The 20,863-nt window shown below is 39.4% G+C and overlaps 1 protein-coding gene across 1 annotated transcript in view; it reads right to left on the minus strand.

The window, feature by feature from the left end:
• The window catches only part of LOC127620524 (bridging integrator 3-like), an 85,853-nt gene that overhangs the window by 21,410 nt on the left and 43,580 nt on the right, over window positions 1-20,863 (minus strand). Inside the window, exon 4 of the mRNA XM_052093656.1 lies at window positions 15,155-15,184. Within this exon, the coding sequence (XP_051949616.1) occupies window positions 15,155-15,184 (30 nt within the window). The remainder of the gene's footprint in view (window positions 1-15,154; window positions 15,185-20,863) is intronic.

A 20,863-nucleotide genomic window follows, 5' to 3' on the forward strand; every position in this document is an offset into this window, starting at 1 on the left:
CCTGCCCTAACCATGTAGTGCTCTGTTAAGACAAGCCCTAAATTGTTTCCCACAGGAAGTAGAGAAGGGAGCGGCCCAATATCACTGTGGCAACGTCATAGGACCCAGCCCCACAACCCACGCTCTCTCTCTATTTATAAAACACCACCTTGGCCCAATGACTCTCTTTTATCTCTCTACTTCTTGGCACGAATGTGAAGTGTGACAACTGGATTATACTACGCAATACTGTAATTTTATATTAACTATAAAATTATGTAACATAACATTACATTCATTCTGTAATGGTAAATTTCAAATCAAACTCTTATTCTTATGCTGTTTTAATAATCTATAAACACTTACCCAGAGGAGACAGCACCAAAAATGTAGATTAAACCATTAGACATTAGACATATATTTTTTTTAATAGTCTACAAAGAATAAAGACTACATATAAAAGACACTCTTCTAAACATCTATGTAATTTTGTGAATATGTCAACTGGATACAAATACAGCAGTTTTTTCTTTAGTACAAAATAAATTATTATGTAACAGTTAGGTCTGGTCCTTGAATCGGTTTGGATGTGAAGCATTCCAAGAGTGCTGATAGCTCAGACCATCAGCACTGGGATACTTTACTGCTTGTGATCATGGCATGAAAACTTATGTGTGAGAGCAGTAAAAGCAGCTAGATGTGTCTTTTCATGTATCCCTGTGACATTAAAACTTTTAGCCAGCAGGAGGAGACAAAATACATTTTTTATGTCTTATGAACTTTGTTGGGTGTAACGCGTTAAAAAGTTACACATTACTGTAATCTGATTACATTTTGCAATACCACAGTAATGTAACATGTTACTTAACAAAATAAGTAATCTAATTATAGTTACAGACATAAATTAAATGTGTTACTTTGTTTGTAACAAAGTTACTTGGATTACATATTTATTGCTAAAACAATAATATGAATTAAGTAGAATGCATTTTAAAAAGTATTAAGCTCCTATGTTGGACCTTCTATGTGTGTTGCTGTGTCAGCTAATAAGCATGCGCTCTAACAAACCACCATGGCACTGAGGACACGTATCGAGGCGATGGCAGATGAGTGAGCTGTTACTATGGATACATCATAGTGTAGTCGTTTATTCATATTGTTAATAAAAGTGAAGCGTTTCAAGTTCTCATGCGCTCATAATCAATCTCAACGAGCTCTGTGTTAGCATACTCCCAGCCCTGGCTGAGGCGCGCAAGGCTGGGCTGCTGACAAATCCGGTGTCCCTCTGCAGCTGCCACGGGAGGAGAGGGGATCGGTTTCGGGTGTACATGAGCACTCGTTCCCATCTGACAGAGGGATATACAGCTCATAATGTGGGAATATTTGCAGAACGGCATCTTGAAAAAGACATTGCTAAGCAAACTGCTTTTTATGTTCTTTATGTATTGTACACAATAAAACACAAACATAATGCTATAGCGCTACTGAAACAGGGGGGTTAAATGGGAAAGAAGGTGGCGGGAACCGGTGAACAGTCAAAGTACTATTTCATGTAAAATGAAAACATAAAGACAAAACACAAACACACACACGGCAGCTGAGTGCGGCTCTCTATCTCCTGAACTGCCCTATCCAGCTGCCTTCATCCCTCTCCTTGACTGATTAGCCTTCCACTTCATCACACTACTCCCTCCTTTGCCTCAGACCGAAGAACCCCCGACATGACGTACACCCCCCTTCTGGCAGGTGGCCTTTGCCCTTTTAGCTGAGCTGGGAAGGGGGACAAGGGAGGGAAGGATCAAGACAGGGTGGCTGTGAGAGAGAGAGAGAGAGAGAGAGAGAGAGAGAGAGAGAGAGAGAGAGAGAGAGAGAAAATACCTTGGTTCGCCAGTGTCCAGATACGCGGTCGCCCGGCCACTCCCCGACCTCGGGAATTTACTCAGAATGGTGCCAAAAACAAAAAACCTCCAGAGAGCAGCAGTTTTGTGGACGGAATCGCCTTGTTAATGAGAGAGGTCAACCGAGAATGGCCAGAATGAATAGAACTGACAAAGTCTACAGTAACTCGGATAACCACTCTGTACAGTTGTGGTGAGAAGAATAGCATCTCAGAATGCTACACTAAGATGCGGGTTGGCGCTGTTTTGTCTGCACGAGGGGGAGCTACACAATATTAGGCAGGTAGTTTTAATGTTGTGGCTGATCGGTGTAGATGTGTTGACATAGTATATGACTTGTAAACTTTTATCGTAATGTTTTTGTGAAAATTCTGTTTCATAAAACAAATGCATAATTTGCTTAAAAAGACTGTTCAAGTTGATGTTTGTGTGACTTTTGAATGACAACCACATGTCCAGCTAATGTAATCAGATATGGCTGTGAGCACTGGATGATTGCACTCATAGAGGTGTTGACTGTGCGTATATGAATTGTAAACTTTTATCATGGATTTGGTGACAATTTCGCTGTCTGCCAGTTTGAATCTAGCAGCTTGTGACGTTACTGGCTAATGCAGATACACAAATGTGTGACGCTCCTCTGCGGGGGCCAGCTATTAACCGTCAACAAATGGGACAGTACGTATGAAAGGGTTAATACACAGATTTTACTGTGTTAGCCATGTCCATGAGCAAACGTTTCAATATTAAACAATAAAAATCCATTACAATAATACAAATGTTTACATTTTAAAAACAATACTAATCTAAACAAAGAGTTTTGATAAAAAATTAAATTCTATATTTATTGAGTGAAAATTATTTCTATAAATTTTACTATCCCACATTTGTGGTGTCATTTTGTGTACATGTTAACAGTCACAAAAGTGCATGCTTCAGATGAACTATGTTGATGTTGAAAATCATAGAAATTCAAGGTAAATTTCACTAATGCGCAGTGTTTTTATTTTGCATATTTTCCAATCAAGATGTAATTTAATTTAGTTGGGGCTTCAGGTCAACTGGGAAAAGAGCAAGCTCTCCCCGGTTCAGAGCATCCCTTTTCTCTATATGGAGTTAGACTCGGTCTCAATGAGGGCATGCCTCACGAACGAGCGCACACAGTTGGTGCTGAACTGTCTGAGTACATTCAAGCAAAAGATTTCGGTCACATTTATGCCGCTCGGGTTGATGCATATGAGACTTGAGTCGCGAGATGGGCATGGCACCACGGCACACACCACATGCTCGTCACGCAGGTCTGTCACCGTCTGTTCAGCCCTTGGTCTGACCTAGCGTTCCTACGGGCAGGGGTTCCCCTAGGCCAGGTCTCCAGGCACGAGGACGAGGGACGTGTGCAACGGGCATGCATCCGCCAGCCCTTGGACAGGTTCGTGACTGCACTGGTACATCAACTGCCTCGAGTTGCTGGCAGTATTCCTTGCCCTGCGGAGGCTTTTGCCGTTGATCTGGGGCAAGCACGTGTTGGTCCGGACGGACAACACAGCAACGGTTGCGTACATTGACCATCAAGGCGGCCTGCGCTCTCGTCAAATGTCGCAACTCGTCCGCCGTCTCCTCCTCTGGAGTCAGCAGCGGCTCAAGTCATTGCGAGCCACTCATATCCCAGCAGGGGTGGCTGTCCCCTTCCACCTTGAAAGTGTATGTTGCTGCTATATTGGCACATCATGATGCAGTAGACGGTACGTATTTAGGGAAGCATGACTTGATCGTCAGGTTCCTGAGAGGCACGAGGAGGTTAAACTCCCCCACAGTCTATCCGCTTTGAGATGTGAAGTTGATCATGAGAGGCAGGCATTAAATCATTGACAGAATGATAGGGCAATAAGCCAATCATGGCGCAGTGGAGACATTGCCTAATCTCACATGTATTTTTGCCTGTTTTGTGCCATTACCCCCATCAAACTAACACCAATGCAATAAGCGCAAGGGAGGCATTTTCTCCAATGAGTGCAGATCTGGTGCAGGTTAGTGCCAGCAATGTCTGTAAGGATAGTTTACGGGTGTTGTTCTTAGAAATTAGGAATCCAAAAACACTCACTGTGATCTAGAGAAATGGTTCAGCCCGTCTAGAGCACAGCCTGTCTGATTCAGCACAACCCAAACACACAGACATGCGCCTGTCCTGTCTAAAAGCTCTCTCAATGATTTCCTGGACATTTAAATGACTGCACACACACAGACACAAACACACACACCTCTCTGCTCAGCAGTATAATTTAACACTTGTCTAGTCTGACTGCGGGTGTGGTGGCCGTTTGACAGAGGGAGAATGACCGAAATAACAGTTGGATGAAGACACAGTCTGCAACAGCCGCTCATACACACAAATCTTTGAGCCAAACCAGAGTCTGGAAGGAATGACCACTGCAGCTACCTTGTGCTTGTGTGTGCAGGACAGTGTGGCAGTACATCTGTACAGGAGTTTAACCACTGTGTGCTGTGTCATGCCTGAAAACTCTGTTATTATAATTTGACTATTTCAAAAAAAATGGAGGCAGTTCCACATCTTTGACTCAGCCCTGTGTCTGTTTTAAGAAATACACTGAAACACAATTTAAACACACATTATGGCATCTCTCTGCCTGCATTTGACTACTACAGCTATATTTTTTAACTTTCTGGAGGAAAATGTATTTGGAGCTTGGCCATGCAAAACCCGCCACCGTGATGCCAGGTTGTTACTGGGTGCTACTGTATGCGATTGCTAAGGTGTTTAAGCGGTTGTTATATCCCTTTATTCAACATGATCACATGGTAACATTTACATTTAGTCATTTAGCAGACACCTTTATCCAAAGCAACTTACAAATGAGGAACAAAACAAGCAATTTGTCATACAAAATCAACAATAACTTTAGTATCGCACTGCCAATTTCTCACACTGGCTGGAGTTGTAAAGATGCCAGCGCAGAAGAGACAGACAATATATATATATATATATATATATATATTTTGTTTAGTTTTTTGGTTTAAAAAGTAAGTGTATGTAGTGTTGATTGGTTAAGTGCTCACGGAACAGATGTGTTTCAGCTGTTTCTTTAATGCTGAGATGGTATCAGCAGATCGTGTGGAGGTTGGAAGCTCATTCCACCACAGAGGACCAGAGAGAGTGAATGATCGTGACTTTGTGCCTCTTTGCGATGCGACCAACAGGCGCAGCTCGTTCATTGACCACAGCGAGCGAGTTGGGACATCGATCTATACAAGTGAATTGAAGTAGAGGGAGCTGTTCCATTAGCTGTCCTGAAGGCTAGATTCAAAGCCTTGCATTTGATGCAGGCAGCTACTGGCAGCCAGTGGAAATAAAGAGTGGGGTGACTCTCTTTGGCTGATTGAAGACCAGACACGCTGCAGCGATCTGGATCATCTGCAGTGGCTTAATCTTGCTAGCTGGGAGTCCAGCCAACAGGGTATTACAATAGTCCAGCCTTGAAATGACCAGAGCTTGGATCAGAAGCTATGAGGCATATTCAGACAGGAAAGGTCTGATTTTCCTGCATGAACCTGCAAGAGGGTTGATAAGATGTTGGAAAGAAATTGAGTTGATCATCCACCACCACTCCCAGGTTTCAGGCTGTCCTGATGGCATTAGCGCTGATGAACCAAGATGAGTAGAGAGGTTGTGGTTAACAAACAGGTTGGCTGGGATCACGAGGAGTTCTGTCTTGGCAAGGTTGAGCTTAAGGTGAAATTCCTTCATCCAGTCAGTGATATCTGAAAGGCAGGCAGAGATATGAGCTGGGATGTTAGGTTCGTCAGGCTGAAATGTCAGGTAGAGCTGCATATCATTTGCGTAGCAGTGGTAGGTGAAACCATGTGCCTTACTGATAGGGTTTAGTGATGTAGTTTAGATTAAGAAAAGGAGGGGTCCAAGCACTGATCCCTATGGAACATCAGCTAGTGTGACTCGGACACCTCTCCTCTCCTGGTGAGGTGAATCTAGTTGTTCACTGTGTCGAAAGCAGGTCAAGGAGGATAAGGACATATGATTTGAAGTTTGCTCTTGTCAATCGCAGGGTTTCCACTACTGACAAGAGGGCAGTCTCTGTTGAGTGTCCTTTTTTAAAGCCTTTTTTAAGTTATCATGTTGTTTCCGGATTTCGGTACCTAATATAAGTGCCTCACAGATAAGCGCCTTCACCTATCAGACATTTTTTGCATCTGCTTCAGAGTGTTTACCTCCCCCTGTGGAGAGACCAGAAGTGAATTGTGTCAGCAGCTTAGGTTCGGATCCCGCGTTGAAACCAGGAAGTTATCACGTTCATATAATCAGCGACTAGCCTGATTCAGAGGTTGGATTTTTCCTATGGTTAGGTGTAGGTTTGGGTTGGGAAGTATAGTTTACAAAATATGCATTTCTCTTCACTCTATTACAGCATGTACAGCTAAAAACGACTTGCTTTACAACTCACTTTTGGCGCCCCTCTTTGGACATATCACCCAAAATATTTTGCTCAGACATGCCCATAGGCCCAACAACACCTAACGCTTTGGCCACTGGGGGCAGTGATTCGCATTTCGGTAAGTATAGACCTTTTTCCAGCTAAAGAAAAGTCAAACTACTGTTTCCAATTTCACTGTGAGATAAGTCTGCTTTATTCTTAGATGAGTGTACCTCATGAAAAAGTGCCCAGGTTATATTTCATCCCAATCAAAAATATATATATGTGTATTATTTTTTTTAATTATTTTTTTATTTTTTTTATTTTTTATAAATTACCTGATTTAAGGATCAATAAAAAATTTTTTCTTGAATTAAGCATATTTTCCTCACAAATACTCATTACCGTAATGCATTCAGACTTACTTTGAGTATTAAAAATGTTTAATTGTCCTAACTACAGTTTTTAATTTCTGTATGCAAAATAAAATGAAATTTCTTTTTTAAATTTGGGGTGAAAAAATTAAAAAATACGGACATGCTCTTCACACATTTTGTGAGATTTACGAACCCAGTCTCACGACAAGTCATAATTTACACAAGATGGTGAAATCATAAGAAATAATTTCAATTAACCCATCATTTTAATATGAAAATTACTAGTGTACCACAGAAGAAAGAAAACATAAGGGTTTGGAATGAGATGAGGGAAAAGCGTTACAGGTTATTGACATACATGTCAATACATATAGACATGGAATGAGTCACATTTACTTTCTTAAAATTTAGTGTTGGATAGGAGGCTAACAAACATTTTGTATAATTGTATTTATTAGAAAAATTAGTTTATTGATTGGTTGGTTTCTATGTATCGTAAAGTTGTACGATATCTTATGATTTCGACATCTCATGTAAATTATTATGAGCTGTCATGAGAATGTGTTGGATTCACCCAGATATGGATGAGGTCCCTCTTTCAATAAAAATCTATGGATTTCTGCCAAACAAAAAATTCATGATTTGAGGCATCATTCATGTCCATAGCACAAACAGTGCAGGACAACTTATGTGCCAAAGTGTAATATTTAGGGTCATGAGTTTCTTCAAATCCCTAAGTACAACAAATAGAAATGTTAATGCCTGGCTTAGCAAGCACCACTAAGGTATCTCGCCATGAAGCATATATATATATATATATATAAACATTCCATCTGTCTTGGCCAACAAAGACTTGAATCAACAGAGTGAAATTAACCTCCCCCTAATGCATATTGCCCAGCAGATATAATGGAGTGTTACCCACTCATTTCAAAACTGTTGCTAACTTCTGTTTGCGCAGACAAAACACGCATGCATGCACTCACCTGGTTTGGAAATGAGTTTTCACATTAACAGATTCGACAGCTTTATGAAGCCATTAAAGTTTCACCAGCCTTTCAAACAGATCACATTATAAATACTTTCATCCCGTGAACACTGGGAGAACAATGAGGAAGCAAAGAGAAACGCTGAGCTATTCATGCACTAATGGAATCTTGTATTTCCTTGTATCTTGGCTTATGTTTGTTTAAATGTGTTTCGGCTCAGCAGAAAACAAAGGCAGCGTGTATTAAGGATGCCACTGGAGTCAAGACATGGGGATTGCTAAAAGAATGTAGTTTTGTTAAAAGCCGAGTAGGAGATCTGTGTACTTATATGTGTGAATCTCACTTAGAAATTAATTTTGCATTAAGAACATGAAGCCTATTTGTAGGACCATTAGCATTTTTTGCATTATGACATTATTTTCATGACAATTAGGCACATTTTCCTCCAAAATTCTCATTAGTGTAAAGTGAAAAAATGCAATCTTATTAATACAGGAAATAAAATCATATTTGCTTTATTAAAATCATGTTCTTTTTTTTTTTTTATAATACATTTTATTAATACGTTAAATTCAGCACTCCAGTAATACACCAGTAATGTATACTTACAATTGTACAATTTAAATTATATTGCATGATTTTTATTTCAAACTACAGTAATGAGAATGCAATCTGTATTAATGAGAATGGGGGGTATATATTATTATATTATATTATATTATCACATTCAAAGACATGCAATTAAATGTATTGATGTTTTTTTTATATATATATATTGACATTCTCTTTATGCAACACATTCATTCTTATTTACTTTTTTAAAATTTGGGTTAAAATATGACCAAGATATTTCTTGACAATTTTCGTAATATTCACCCTTTTATTCTAGGTTTGAATGAATCAGTGCTGTTTTAACATCCACTGCAGTTTATGCAAACATTTGTACAGTTACGGAAGAGAAGTGGTCAACCATAAGTTTGAGAATGTGTTATGTCCAAGTGGTGCTCTGCTGTTTAAAGTCTCTCCTATACTCGCAGTGTTAGTGTATGTGTTTCTGGGCTAGAGGCCACGGTAAGAGCCTACACACACGTCCGCCACACACCCACCAGCCAGCGGAAATGAGAACCATTCCATCCTGCCACCAAAGACACACACACACGGTTGAATGTTCACTTTACAACACACACCCCAACAGACCATACTTTCTATATATCTTCCTCAGTCTTGTGGTCACACTTCTCAATCTCTCTCTCAAACACACACACACACACACACACACACACACACACACACACACACACACACACACACACACACACACACAGATGTACGGCTTTACCAGAGTGGCTTGAGAGCAAAACCTTGTGGTGAAGCTTAAAGTAATAAAATAAAAAAATAAAAAAATATATATATATATATATATATATATATATATATATTATCATCCTTTAAGAAAAAAGTTGAAAAACACATCTCCACATACATATAGGTTTTACTTGATTACTGGTGCTGGGAGTAATCTGATTACAAAGTAATCCAATTACTTTGTCCAAATGTAGTGACAATTTTAAATTCTTGTAATCAGATTACAGTTACTGATTTTCAATTGAATTACTTTTGCATACATTACTAGGATAACACATATTTCTAATATAATATTATCTGTGTAGAATACATTTAACCTCTTCAACTCTGGTGCATTTTTGGACTGCCGCCTGCAAATTTTCACACTTATATTTAAAAGCTCACTATTTACATATACTATGGACTAATTGCTAAAAAATAATGGCTTGAAATCCTTAGCCGCTTGCCACTCAGATATTAAATCATGGATGTCCTTATATTTTTTTCATCTAAATGAGAGTATAACATATGTTGTTGTGTTTGGGCCTTCAGGCACTTCAGGCAGCAAAAGTCTTGATTTTTGCGATCTGACATATTACGTTAAACCCTCTGTGAAAAATGACTTGCATTTGACTCTGAAACTTGACAAACAGATAAATGCAGAAGTCCAACTGAGACTTTTAGCCAAGGTTAAGAGTTTTCTATCATTTGTAGAGTTAAAGAAAGTTATACATGCTTTTGTTTCATCTTGACTTGACTACTGCAATTCACTTTATATAGGAATAGGCCAATCTTATACTGATCGTTCACAAACAGTCCAAAACGAAGCTGCAAGACTTTTGAGGTCTAAGGTCATCTGAGCAGAGGCTATTGATGATTCCTAGGTCTAGGCTTAAGTTGAGGGGCGACCGTGCTTTTGTTATAGCCGGCCATAAATTATGGAACAGTCAACCTATGATCTTCAGAACAGTTTTGACAGAAGCGGAATTTAAATCAAAGCTAAAAATCTTTTCGATCAGGCATATAATCAATCTTAGAGTCTGTCTTGGGCGGTGTGAGCTTAAATATGCGCTTGTGATATCCTTTTCTTGCATTGTGGTAGTACAGCATAGTTTTGAAATGCGTGTTGTATTTTGTGATGTTTTTTTATTGTGGTTGTACTGCACAATGGTTCAACTTTGTTGTTTTTATTGTGCTTTATAAATAAATTGCAAAACATGTAATTCTGCTTCTGTTCACCCCGTTTCCCTCCAAATAGTCTTATTTTATTCCACTAGATTGTAGCAAGTATTAAAAAATTTTTTTTTGCCTCATCACATTCCTTCACAAAATGCCGATCTGACATGTAGATGGCGCTCTAACACATTTGAACCCTCTCACACCTTGTCCTAACCAGATGCGATGCAATGCGATAAGGTTCTAGTTTGTCTGTCCACACCAGGCATGACGCAACACCACAACATTAATACACTTAAATGTGGATAATTGACAATAACATTTTGAAAACAGAGCAATTACAGACAGAACAGTTTTTTTATTGAACGCAACTCATTTTCTCATATAAGCTCCATAACACATTCAACGGCAAGCTCTGAGGGGATAAATACACAATCACACACATACACCGGCCAAAGTTACATTATGAATCGCATCCTTATTCAGTCTCATACGATTATTTATGTTCGCGCAGTACTCCTGTTTTATTTTGCCGATATCCACATGGCAGAAAAGTGGATAGAAAGAACGAGAGTCAGAGCTCCAGCTGAAGAAGAGGAGACCTCAAGCACAACATTGGGTAGGTGAGACACCCTCGTACACAATCAAGTTGTTGTGAACCGGCTAGTGAGATGCTGGCTTTAATAAGAATCATTTTAGACCCATTTGATGAATGAGATGCCTGGTGCGACGTCCCAGAAATAGAAACAATTCCAAAAATAGAAAGCCCTGTCGCTGTCGCTCATCGTGTGTCATGGCTGATTAGGACAAAAACTCTGATTAACATAGAAAAGACACCTTTTATTGCGAATATTGTGCCGCGCACCGCGATTTGGCTGATTTATGTTTATTTAATAGTGAGGACCACTTCAAATAATTGTTTTTCACTAGTATGGACATTTTCAAGCACATTTGACATATCATGGACTTCTATTGTTTAGAAATGAAGCTAAAATTAATGACTACAAATGGACAAAATAATTTAAATTCTAACCCTACTCCTAAAAGGAACTGTTTCTCCAATTGAAGACATCCCCAAAAGGAGGTTTAGTCAGATTTAGCTCAATCTGGGGACAAAGCATAGCCAAGTTAACACACACACACATTTGTAAGTCTTTGCACCCACTTCTTATCCTGGTCACTCGTTAAGGCCTGCTTCCTGTTCCGGCTCCTCCCACGAGAGCACAGCGGGATGGAATAGCGCTCATGGGGGAGAGGCAGGAGTGGAGGGGCAGACAGCCAAATAAACTTTCCTCCAGATGCACTCTTTCATTCCCTTCAGGAAAGACCTGTACGTCAGATTATTTCTCAAATAAAAATCTTGCTGCTTTTAATGTGTGCAGCTGAGAGGAAGTCTGGCGAATTACATGAGAGTTGTTAACACACCTTCTCGCTATTAATTAACTGCAACGGTCTGGCTGAAGTTTTTTATGCTATAAAAATATCAGTCAACTCTGTTAAACTGAAATAGAAAAGTACATATTTGTTCTGCCGAACGCAAGCTAATTGATTCCAGGTGTTTAGAGACAATAACATAATTCTATCCAACATTCATTACTAACTTATAATGTCCTGTCCATTCAAGGTCAAATCAACAATATCCTATGGAAGATGATGTCTGTTGTAAAGTATCTGCTGCTCTGATAAACCAATGAAAAAAAAGAGGATTGAACTAATAATAAATACAATAGCTCTGTTCCAAAACTTAGTGATCTGCCTACTGCCCCCATAGTAGGGGTGTAACGATCCATCGATCTGGATCGATGCATCGATCAAATAAACATTGCCATTGATTCAACGCGGTAAACATCGATGTATATATTTTTAAGATAAACCTTTATTTTGACACTCTTATTCCAGCCACAACTGTATGCCTTTCCGTCACGCAAATTTATGATATTCATCTCGCTTTGTAAGCACTATATACGTTTCTCATGTTGAACACAGATGTGCGGGGAGCGATTGAAGCTCTATCCGTGCGTGCCCGTCAACCGGGCTTCCCTCGAAATGTGAGCTTCTCGACAAGAGACGTTTCTATTTTAAAGCACTTTGAAGCAATTCAACCATGTCATTCTGAACAGAACTTAGGAAAAGAGAAAACACCTGCCCTGCCCCAAAACAATTACAAGACTTTTCACATCTTCACATCAACACCCTTACTAAAAATTTTCACAGTAAACTGGTTGTAGCCAATAAAAAATAATAAGTAAGTACAGGTGAAACTCGAAAAATTAGAATATCGTGCAAAAGTTCATTAATTTCAGTAATTCAACTTAAAAGGTGAAACTAATATATTATATAGACTCATTACAAGCAAAGTAAGATATTTCAAGCCTTTATTTGATATAATTTTTATGATTATGGCTTACAGCTTATGAAAACCCCAAATTCAGAATCTCAGAAAATTAGAATATTATGAAAAGGTTCAGTATTGTAGGTTCAAAGTGTCACACTCTAATCAGCTAAACACCTGCAAAGGGTTCCTGAGCCTTTAAATGGTCTCTCAGTCTGGTTCAGTTGAATTCACAATCATGGGGAAGACTGCTGACCTGACAGTTGTGCAGAAAACCATCATTGACACCCTCCACAAGGAGGGAAAGCCTCAAAAGGTAATTGCAAAAGAAGTTGGATGTTCTCAAAGTGCTGTATCAAAGCACATTAATAGAAAGTTAAGTGGAAGGGAAAAGTGTGGAAGAAAAAGGTGCACAAGCAGCAGGGATGACCGTAGCCTGGAGAGGATTGTCAGGAAAAGGCCATTCAAATGTGTGGGGGAGCTTCACAAGGAGTGGACTGAGGCTTCAAATGTCGTATTCCTCTTGTCAAGCCGCTCCTGAACAACAAACAATGTCAGAAGCATCTTACCTGGGCTAAAAAACTGGTCTGTTGCTCAGTGGTCCAAAGTCCTCTTTTCTGATGAGAGCAAATTTTGCTTCTCATTTGGAAATCAAGGTCCCAGAGTCTGGAGGAAGAATGGAGAGGCACACAATCCAAGATGCTTGAAGTCCAGTGTGAAGTTTCCACAGTCTGTGTTGGTTTGGGGAGCCATGTCATCGGCTGGTGTTGGTCCACTGTGCTTTATTAAGTCCAGAGTCAACGCAGCCGTCTACCGGGACATTTTAGAGCACTTCATGCTTCCTTCAGCAGACAAGCTTTATGGAGATGCTGACTTCATTTTCCAGCAGGACTTGGCACCTGCCCACACTGCCAAAAGTACCAAAACCTGGTTCAATGACCATGGTATTACTGTGCTTGATTGGCCAGCAAACTCGCCTGACCTGAACCCCATAGAGAATCTATGGGGCATTGCCAAGAGAAAGATGAGAGACATGAGACCAAACAATGCAGAAGAGCTGAAGGCCGCTATTGAAGCATCTTGGTCTTCCATAACACCTCAGCTGTGCCACAGGATGATAGCATCCATGCCACGCCGCATTGAGGCAGTAATTAATGCAAAAGGGGCCCAAACCAAGTACTGAGTACATATGCATGATTATACTTTTCAGAGGGCCGACATTTCTGTATTTAAAATCCTTTTTTTATTGATTTCATGTAATATTCTAATTTTCTGAGATTCTGAATTTGGGGTTTTCATAAGCTGTAAGCCATAATCATCAAAATTATATCAAATAAAGGCTTGAAATATCTTTCTTTGCTTGTAATGAGTCTATATAATATATTAGTTTCACCTTTTAAGTTGAATTACTGAAATTAATGAACTTTTGCACGATATTCTAATTTTTCGAGTTTCACCTGTATTTTTGATCAAAAGACTTGCAGTGGCGCAACTTGGATCTTACGGGCTCCAGTACAAATAACCTGTTGGGCCCACTCCTTTGGGAGCCTGGGTCATTTATCGTCAACCATCGGGCCCACAGTCATTTTGTATGGTACCTTTAGGTCGACTGTTGTGGGCCCCCTCTCAAATAGGGCCCTAGGGTGGCTGCCCTCCCTTAAGTTACGCCCCTGAAGACTTGCTTGATTGTTGTAGAGATGACAGTTTGTCACTGCTGTGTTTACTTCATTCCACAAGGCATCCACGTTTAACTCATTGAGCTGTCATCAAACGATTGATGATCACGTGGATGTGACATCATTTTCTATATTATTTATTTTATGTATTGTTTTTTTCAACAACTGAAGTAGATTATTTTGCAGTGGATGTCTCAATGTGAATACTGGATTCACACTTTTCAGAGAGCTCAATAAAATATTCCAATTACAATTTGGTTAGATTTGTGAGATAATTAATTTTATTGATTGTGAAAAATAGGCACATAATATTGTAATATCGTTCACGGGTTCTTGAATCGAATTGAAATTTCATCACATCACTGCAGACATTGAGGTGTTGCAAACATTGGATTGCTGGCTAAGAGCATCAATATAAGATTGTATTGTGATGAATCTTGTGATTTACACCCCTATCTGCATTCGAAGGCAGCATCCTAACTGAAATGGAACCTAATAAGTGACTGAGTGAACCCATTATTAGGCAGCACCAAGGGGAAACTGACTCACAATTAATCCTAATAGAGTTTGTCATTATCATGTTGCTAAGGTTTTGGGCTGTTTAGTAACATAAAAAAGGTTGATTTTAAAATAAATAAATAATAATAATTTATTCCTGCCCATATGTTAATGATACGCTTCTGTCCAATGGTATGGACATAAAAACAAACAATATTTTGTAATAATTTACTAACTACTGTAAAGTCATTTTTGTCATGTCTAATCAATTCTTTACTTATCTGCCACAATAACGGAATGCCATACATATATGACTCCTTAAAATCCTGTCTAGGTAGGCAGCTTACTAGGTTTTTGACTAGATCTAATGACTGCGTCACTCTCCAGGATGACAAACAAAAATTGTTGATTGAAAGCATAATTACATGTACTGCACTTACTTTTTCATTAGTCTTCTGTATCTGACTGACCTGCAGATAGAAGGAAAGAAAAAAAAAATACCACATCAAACATAAGCAGAAAAACAAATCACTTATACTGTGGTGACAAGGGTAAATTCAATTGTATATGGAAAAAACTAAAACAGCATATAACATGCTACCATATGAAAATAAATGGATGCGCAGTGTAGTTCTAGCGGGAAGACTTGCAGCTGTACATCATCACGTCATTAGCGGGGTAATTCCTAGCCAATCGCATGCAAGCCATTGCTTTATAAGTCCGTTCACAATCTATCACATTGCTGTTTCTGTGTGCTAAAACTGCAACCTCCACCACCCCACCACCACCAGTTGAGCCCCGTCCCACACGGGGTAGGCTCCTCGCCCCTGCCTCCTATCTCCGGCAGGACATGACGGTTCCGGGTACAACTCGCTCGGACTGCCGGACGGGGCCTATGCCAAAGAGAGAGACATTACTTCCTGTTTTACATTTATCAAATAAATGGCATCTTAAACTTCACTCAAGCCTGCGTGTCTTCCCGATAGAAATGTGCTTAACATGTACATTTATTACACATAAAACCCAAAGCACTAACATATCCCAGCAAAGGTGTAAAGTAAAATAATACTATTCAAATGAACTGTTTGAATGAAACCCACTCCACTGACTGTGGTTAATGACAACCATGAAAACAAATGACATGGATCATTAAGTCGAACACAACAAAACAATAAAAATAAATAAATAACAATGACTGAAAAACTTCTGGGTAAAGCTAATTGGCAACAGGATACAACATAACCCCCACGTTAAGAACATCAACAGCTGTTGCCCCTCCCTTTCAATACGAAGTGCATTCTGTTCAAATGAGAAGTATGGAGAAACATTTTGTGACATTGTTCCTTTATTGTGCTCCTGGCCTGAGGAAAGCAAGAAAGACGTGAATATTAATCAAGCAGCAAATATAAAAGGCTGGAATCGTCAAGGGACGATACATGAAAGCACAGCCCCGGCTGGGGTTGAAAACGCTGGAGAGGGTGGGCCGCCATACAAGATGAAAGTTCTTTACAAACAAACATTTTTAACAATAACAGTTTATAATCCCTTCGTTCCTCTGTGTGGAGTCAGGGCTAGAGAGGATGGAAGGGGGGTGTTTGAGGTAAAAGGGTGTAAATGAACGTCGCATCGCAGCCTCGAGTCCCAAACCCACAAAGTCTTAAAAGTTGCCACACAATTAAAATCTTAAACTTGCAAAACATCATTTACATTGCAAATCTGGGATGTCAATAGGATGTGGTTGGCTGACAGAATGCTAACTTAACCTGGCAAACAATGCAAGTAATGAGCAAACAGAGAATGTTAAAACCACAGCGTGAAGAGGGAAGCCAACACAAGCTGACAGGCCCATCAGAGGATTGTAACTTATGGAGGTAATCAACAACTCACTCGCTATTGATAGCAGAGTCAGTCACCGAGAGCAAACCAAACTTGACCCGAGAACAGAACGATTTATTAAAGAGGAGCTAGCAATCTTTCAAATTAAATCTTTAATATACAAAGTCTAAAATAGTAGTAACAACAACAATGAAATTAAAAACAAGAAACCAAAATTAAGAATGATTAGTGTCAGCAAGTTTGGCTGTCAAAATATCCCTGAATCAGAACACTATTTAGTTGGGGAAAGTAAACATGAAATCAAAATTGATGCTATCAGCTCTAATATAACTTTTCTTACTGTGAAGATTTTGTTGAAAAGAAATATTTCAAAGACATATATATATATATATATATATATATATATATATATATATATATATTTTTTTTTAGGCTATATAATCTTTCATCAAAATACAATAACTTGCACTGCCTCTGAAACTACTTTACTTTTTGGCTGACGTCAACAAGGCCACTTATTTTTCAACCCCTCCTATCCAACCACCTGGCTCCATTCGGGTACATAACACCCACTTTTCACGATCCAATCAATTCCTTACGGAAAATATAAATTCCAATACTACGTTATTTTCTAAATAAATGTCCGGTTTACATTTAATAAATAAAATGGATTATAAACATGTTGACTTCAAAAAGTTGCAGTCAGTGGCGTCTGAGGCTCATTATTTCTGGTGGGGCACAAACAATCACTTGACCCAACATGTCAGGTCTTGCAATAAATGGAAGTGCAGCGTAGTTCTAGCGGGAAGACTAGCAGCTGTACATCATCACTTCATTAGCGGGGTAATTCCTAGCCAATCGCACGTAAGCCATTGCTTTATAAGTCTGCTCACAATCTACCACATTGCTGTTTCAGTGTGCTAACACTGCAACCTCCACCACCCCACCACCACCAGTTGAGCCCTGTCCCGCACGGGGGTAGGCTCCTCGCCCCTGCCTCCTATCTCCGGCAGGATATGACGGTTCCGGGCACAACTCACTCGGACCGCCGGATGGGGCCTACGCCAAAGAGAGAGACATTACTTTCTGTTTTACATTTATCAAATAAATGGCATCTTAAACTTCACTCAAGCCTGCGTGTCTTCCCGATAGAACTGAAAATTCTCTGTAACGTTATTTACAGATTTTTAAAACATTGACGGATAATTTCAAATGCTGTCAGTCATTTTGACAGATAAAATTCCTCATGTTTACTATTGTCCTTCGTCAAGTATTGAATGTGAGTGTAGATGGTTTTGTCGAGCAACGTTTATGTCAAGTCATGTTCAAGTTTATGTCTATTTTACTTCATGTTTATAGTTAGGGTTTTGGTATCACTTATGTAAATAAATTGCACTTGGGTTCTCACTTCATCATCATTGCCTATGCCACCAGCAGCAATGTTACAAGGTCAGTTCAGGTGAAAATGGACTTCAAAAGAACTTGTGATTTGGTCTGTCATCAGTAGACACCTTCTAAAAAGAAAATGAATAACAATCCGTAACGTAACCTGGCTGTAATTACTGCTTAATAGCTCACTAATATCGCAGATGGTTATGCTTAATTAACCGTGAGAGGCAGAAACCTCATGGAAAAAATACGATTAATTGTGCAGCCCTAACGTAAAGTCATAAATATAGATAAAACATGCAACCATGTCCATTTTGTCTCAGTAAAGAGAGTTGATAGTAGATATGGCAAACAAGAGGTGATAGGAAGAGATGAGATGTACAGTGGAGAGATACAGTCAGCGGTGGGAATGAAGTGATGGGGAAGTATATTCCATATGATGAGAGCACAGCCTGAGGGAGACACTCCAGCTCTAGTGTGTGAATCAGGGGCTAGAGATCAGCCACAAACACACACAATACATAGCACCCAAAAATACATTAAATGTATACAAACCCAGAAAAATCGATATTCCTCCCCACCACCATGGCTGCTAGGTTATTAACCATTAAAAGCTTTACCTTTAGTTGTGCCTTAAAGCACAACTTTTAAATACATAGTGTGGGCCTACACTGAAGCTACACTCATTATCATAACATTTTCCAGCCTATTTGTGTCCTCCCTTGGGCCATCCATCATTTCTTTGAAATAGAGCAAGGAAGACGACTGTTTAGTTATTGTTATCTAATGCAAGCATGATCCGGTTGGCTATCATGACAAAACCCCTCAATTTGAAGAATAGAGGGAGTTTGTTGCAGGTTTGGTGTCTGATTCATGGAAGTCTCATTAACCATTCAAGTATCCCAGGGTGGTAATTCACACCAGCACACTGCAAAACGCAGCACAGAAAAATCAGCTGTGCTAACATCTCTTGTCGCCCACGGATAATGCGCCATACGCCTGCCAAGTGCCCATACAGTAGAGTATGAGAAAATGGTGCTCAGGCAAAGAGGGGAGAGCTGTAGAAAGCATTTGGCTTTGGTAAAGATGACAGAGGGGTCAGTTGAGAGCAAGGATTTTTGCATCAGGCTTCAATCTGCTATTTCTGAAATCTGCCGAGCTGTGGATTGTATTACAACTAGAGGCACTGATGGTATATTTTGCAATGGCAGGTTTGTGCGGAAGTTAATATACACGATATGTCTGACAGAGAAATCTGTTGATGGGTTTAAATTTCAGCTGACACGTTATGTAAAAAGAAATTTGCTCCCATTAGGATAGTATGTCGCAATACTTGCACACTTTTTTGCTACACATTAAAAACAGCGGAGTACACTGGATGTGACAGTCGCGACCCAGCACATCACGCCAACAGTTTACGTACACCCCATTTTGACGCAGTGCACAAGCTTGTTGCTACAGGTCACAGATAATTGCCAATGCACATCATCTTTTTAGAAAGTTCACTTCCATAAGTGTAGAAAGCCTCAAGTCGTTACGGTGCAATATTGGTTGCGTACGGTATAGACAGGATGTCATCTAAAATGAATGACTTCCAGTCACTTTGATGCTTCAAAACGCTGTCAATGTGAACGACCAATAAGGACGGACAATGACAATGAATTCAATCAAGAGTTGATCACTTAACCCTCAACTCCAAGTTCTGGTTTTGACTGAGGTGACAACTAAATACAGATGCATGTGGCCAAGAGGTTAGTATTAGCAGTGCAAAAGTGTTTATACCCAAGTTCAAAGCCTCATCCACTTCTATTTTACAAATCAGCTACAGCCACCTCAGAATTTCTGGGGTGGAGGTTGTAGGCAGTAGATGAGAAGATAAACGCTTCTGTTCTGTGATCCAGTCAATGCTCTGTGAATCGCTCAAGGGGTCTTAACCACTTTTAAAAGACTGACTCTGATGTGGAGAAATAAAAAGTAGAAAAAAGGAAAAAGACAACAATAGTACCACTATTGTAACAGTTCCACTAGCAAGAACTACAGAAAGGACATCAACGCTGAGATGGGCCTAATTTGAAGATGCTTGCACACTGAGGAGTGTAGAAGGGCGTGGGGTCTGCTGTGTGAAAATCTTACTCATAGCCAATCTGCTGGGGGGGAAGACAGAAAAGACTTCTGCTAAAGTCAGAGAAACAACCATTTCTCTTGGCCAAAAGTGGAAAATAAACATGGGTTAGAAGGTGTTGCAAGGCAAAACCGAAGTTTGTGCATGGTTTATTTCTGAGATGTGTAAAACAGAGCTAAATTTATGCATAAACTACACTGGACTTCTTCACATCTTAGAATCATTCATGATAGTGACTGATAGATTGCACATACATAAATATCAGAAGATACAGAACATCCCTGAGCGGCAGCGGCACTAAAGCACAGACAGAGAAAAAACAAGACGCCCCGAAGATACTTTCAAAACACAACGCTAACATAACAATTACCTTCAGCCATCATTTTAATCAAAAATAATAAGTGCACATTAACCATCTAAACTCTGGTGCATTTTTGGGCTGCTGTCTACAATTTTTCACACAAAAATTTTACAATTTCATTTCACTAGATGACAGCAAGTACAAGGAAAAACTCAGCCTTGATAGATGTTCTCGTCCATAGACATTCAGTCTAATTTTCAGTTAATGTCAATATCTCGGCCTCTGAGTGGACTAGAAGCTCAATATTTCCTCTTTGATATGATATATAACAATTTATCACCAATAGTCGAACACATTTTTCCAATTTAAAATATGACTTGTACATTTAAGTGCTATTTGAGAATTATAAAAAACATTTATATTCATATTAATATTTCTACCACATTACCGCTAGGTGGCGCTTATATGCGACACAGGTGTTTTCAGCCCTTGTTTTGTTAT

This window comes from Xyrauchen texanus, chromosome 27 (genome assembly GCF_025860055.1).
Source record: "Xyrauchen texanus isolate HMW12.3.18 chromosome 27, RBS_HiC_50CHRs, whole genome shotgun sequence".
NCBI classification, from domain to species: domain Eukaryota; kingdom Metazoa; phylum Chordata; class Actinopteri; order Cypriniformes; family Catostomidae; genus Xyrauchen; species Xyrauchen texanus.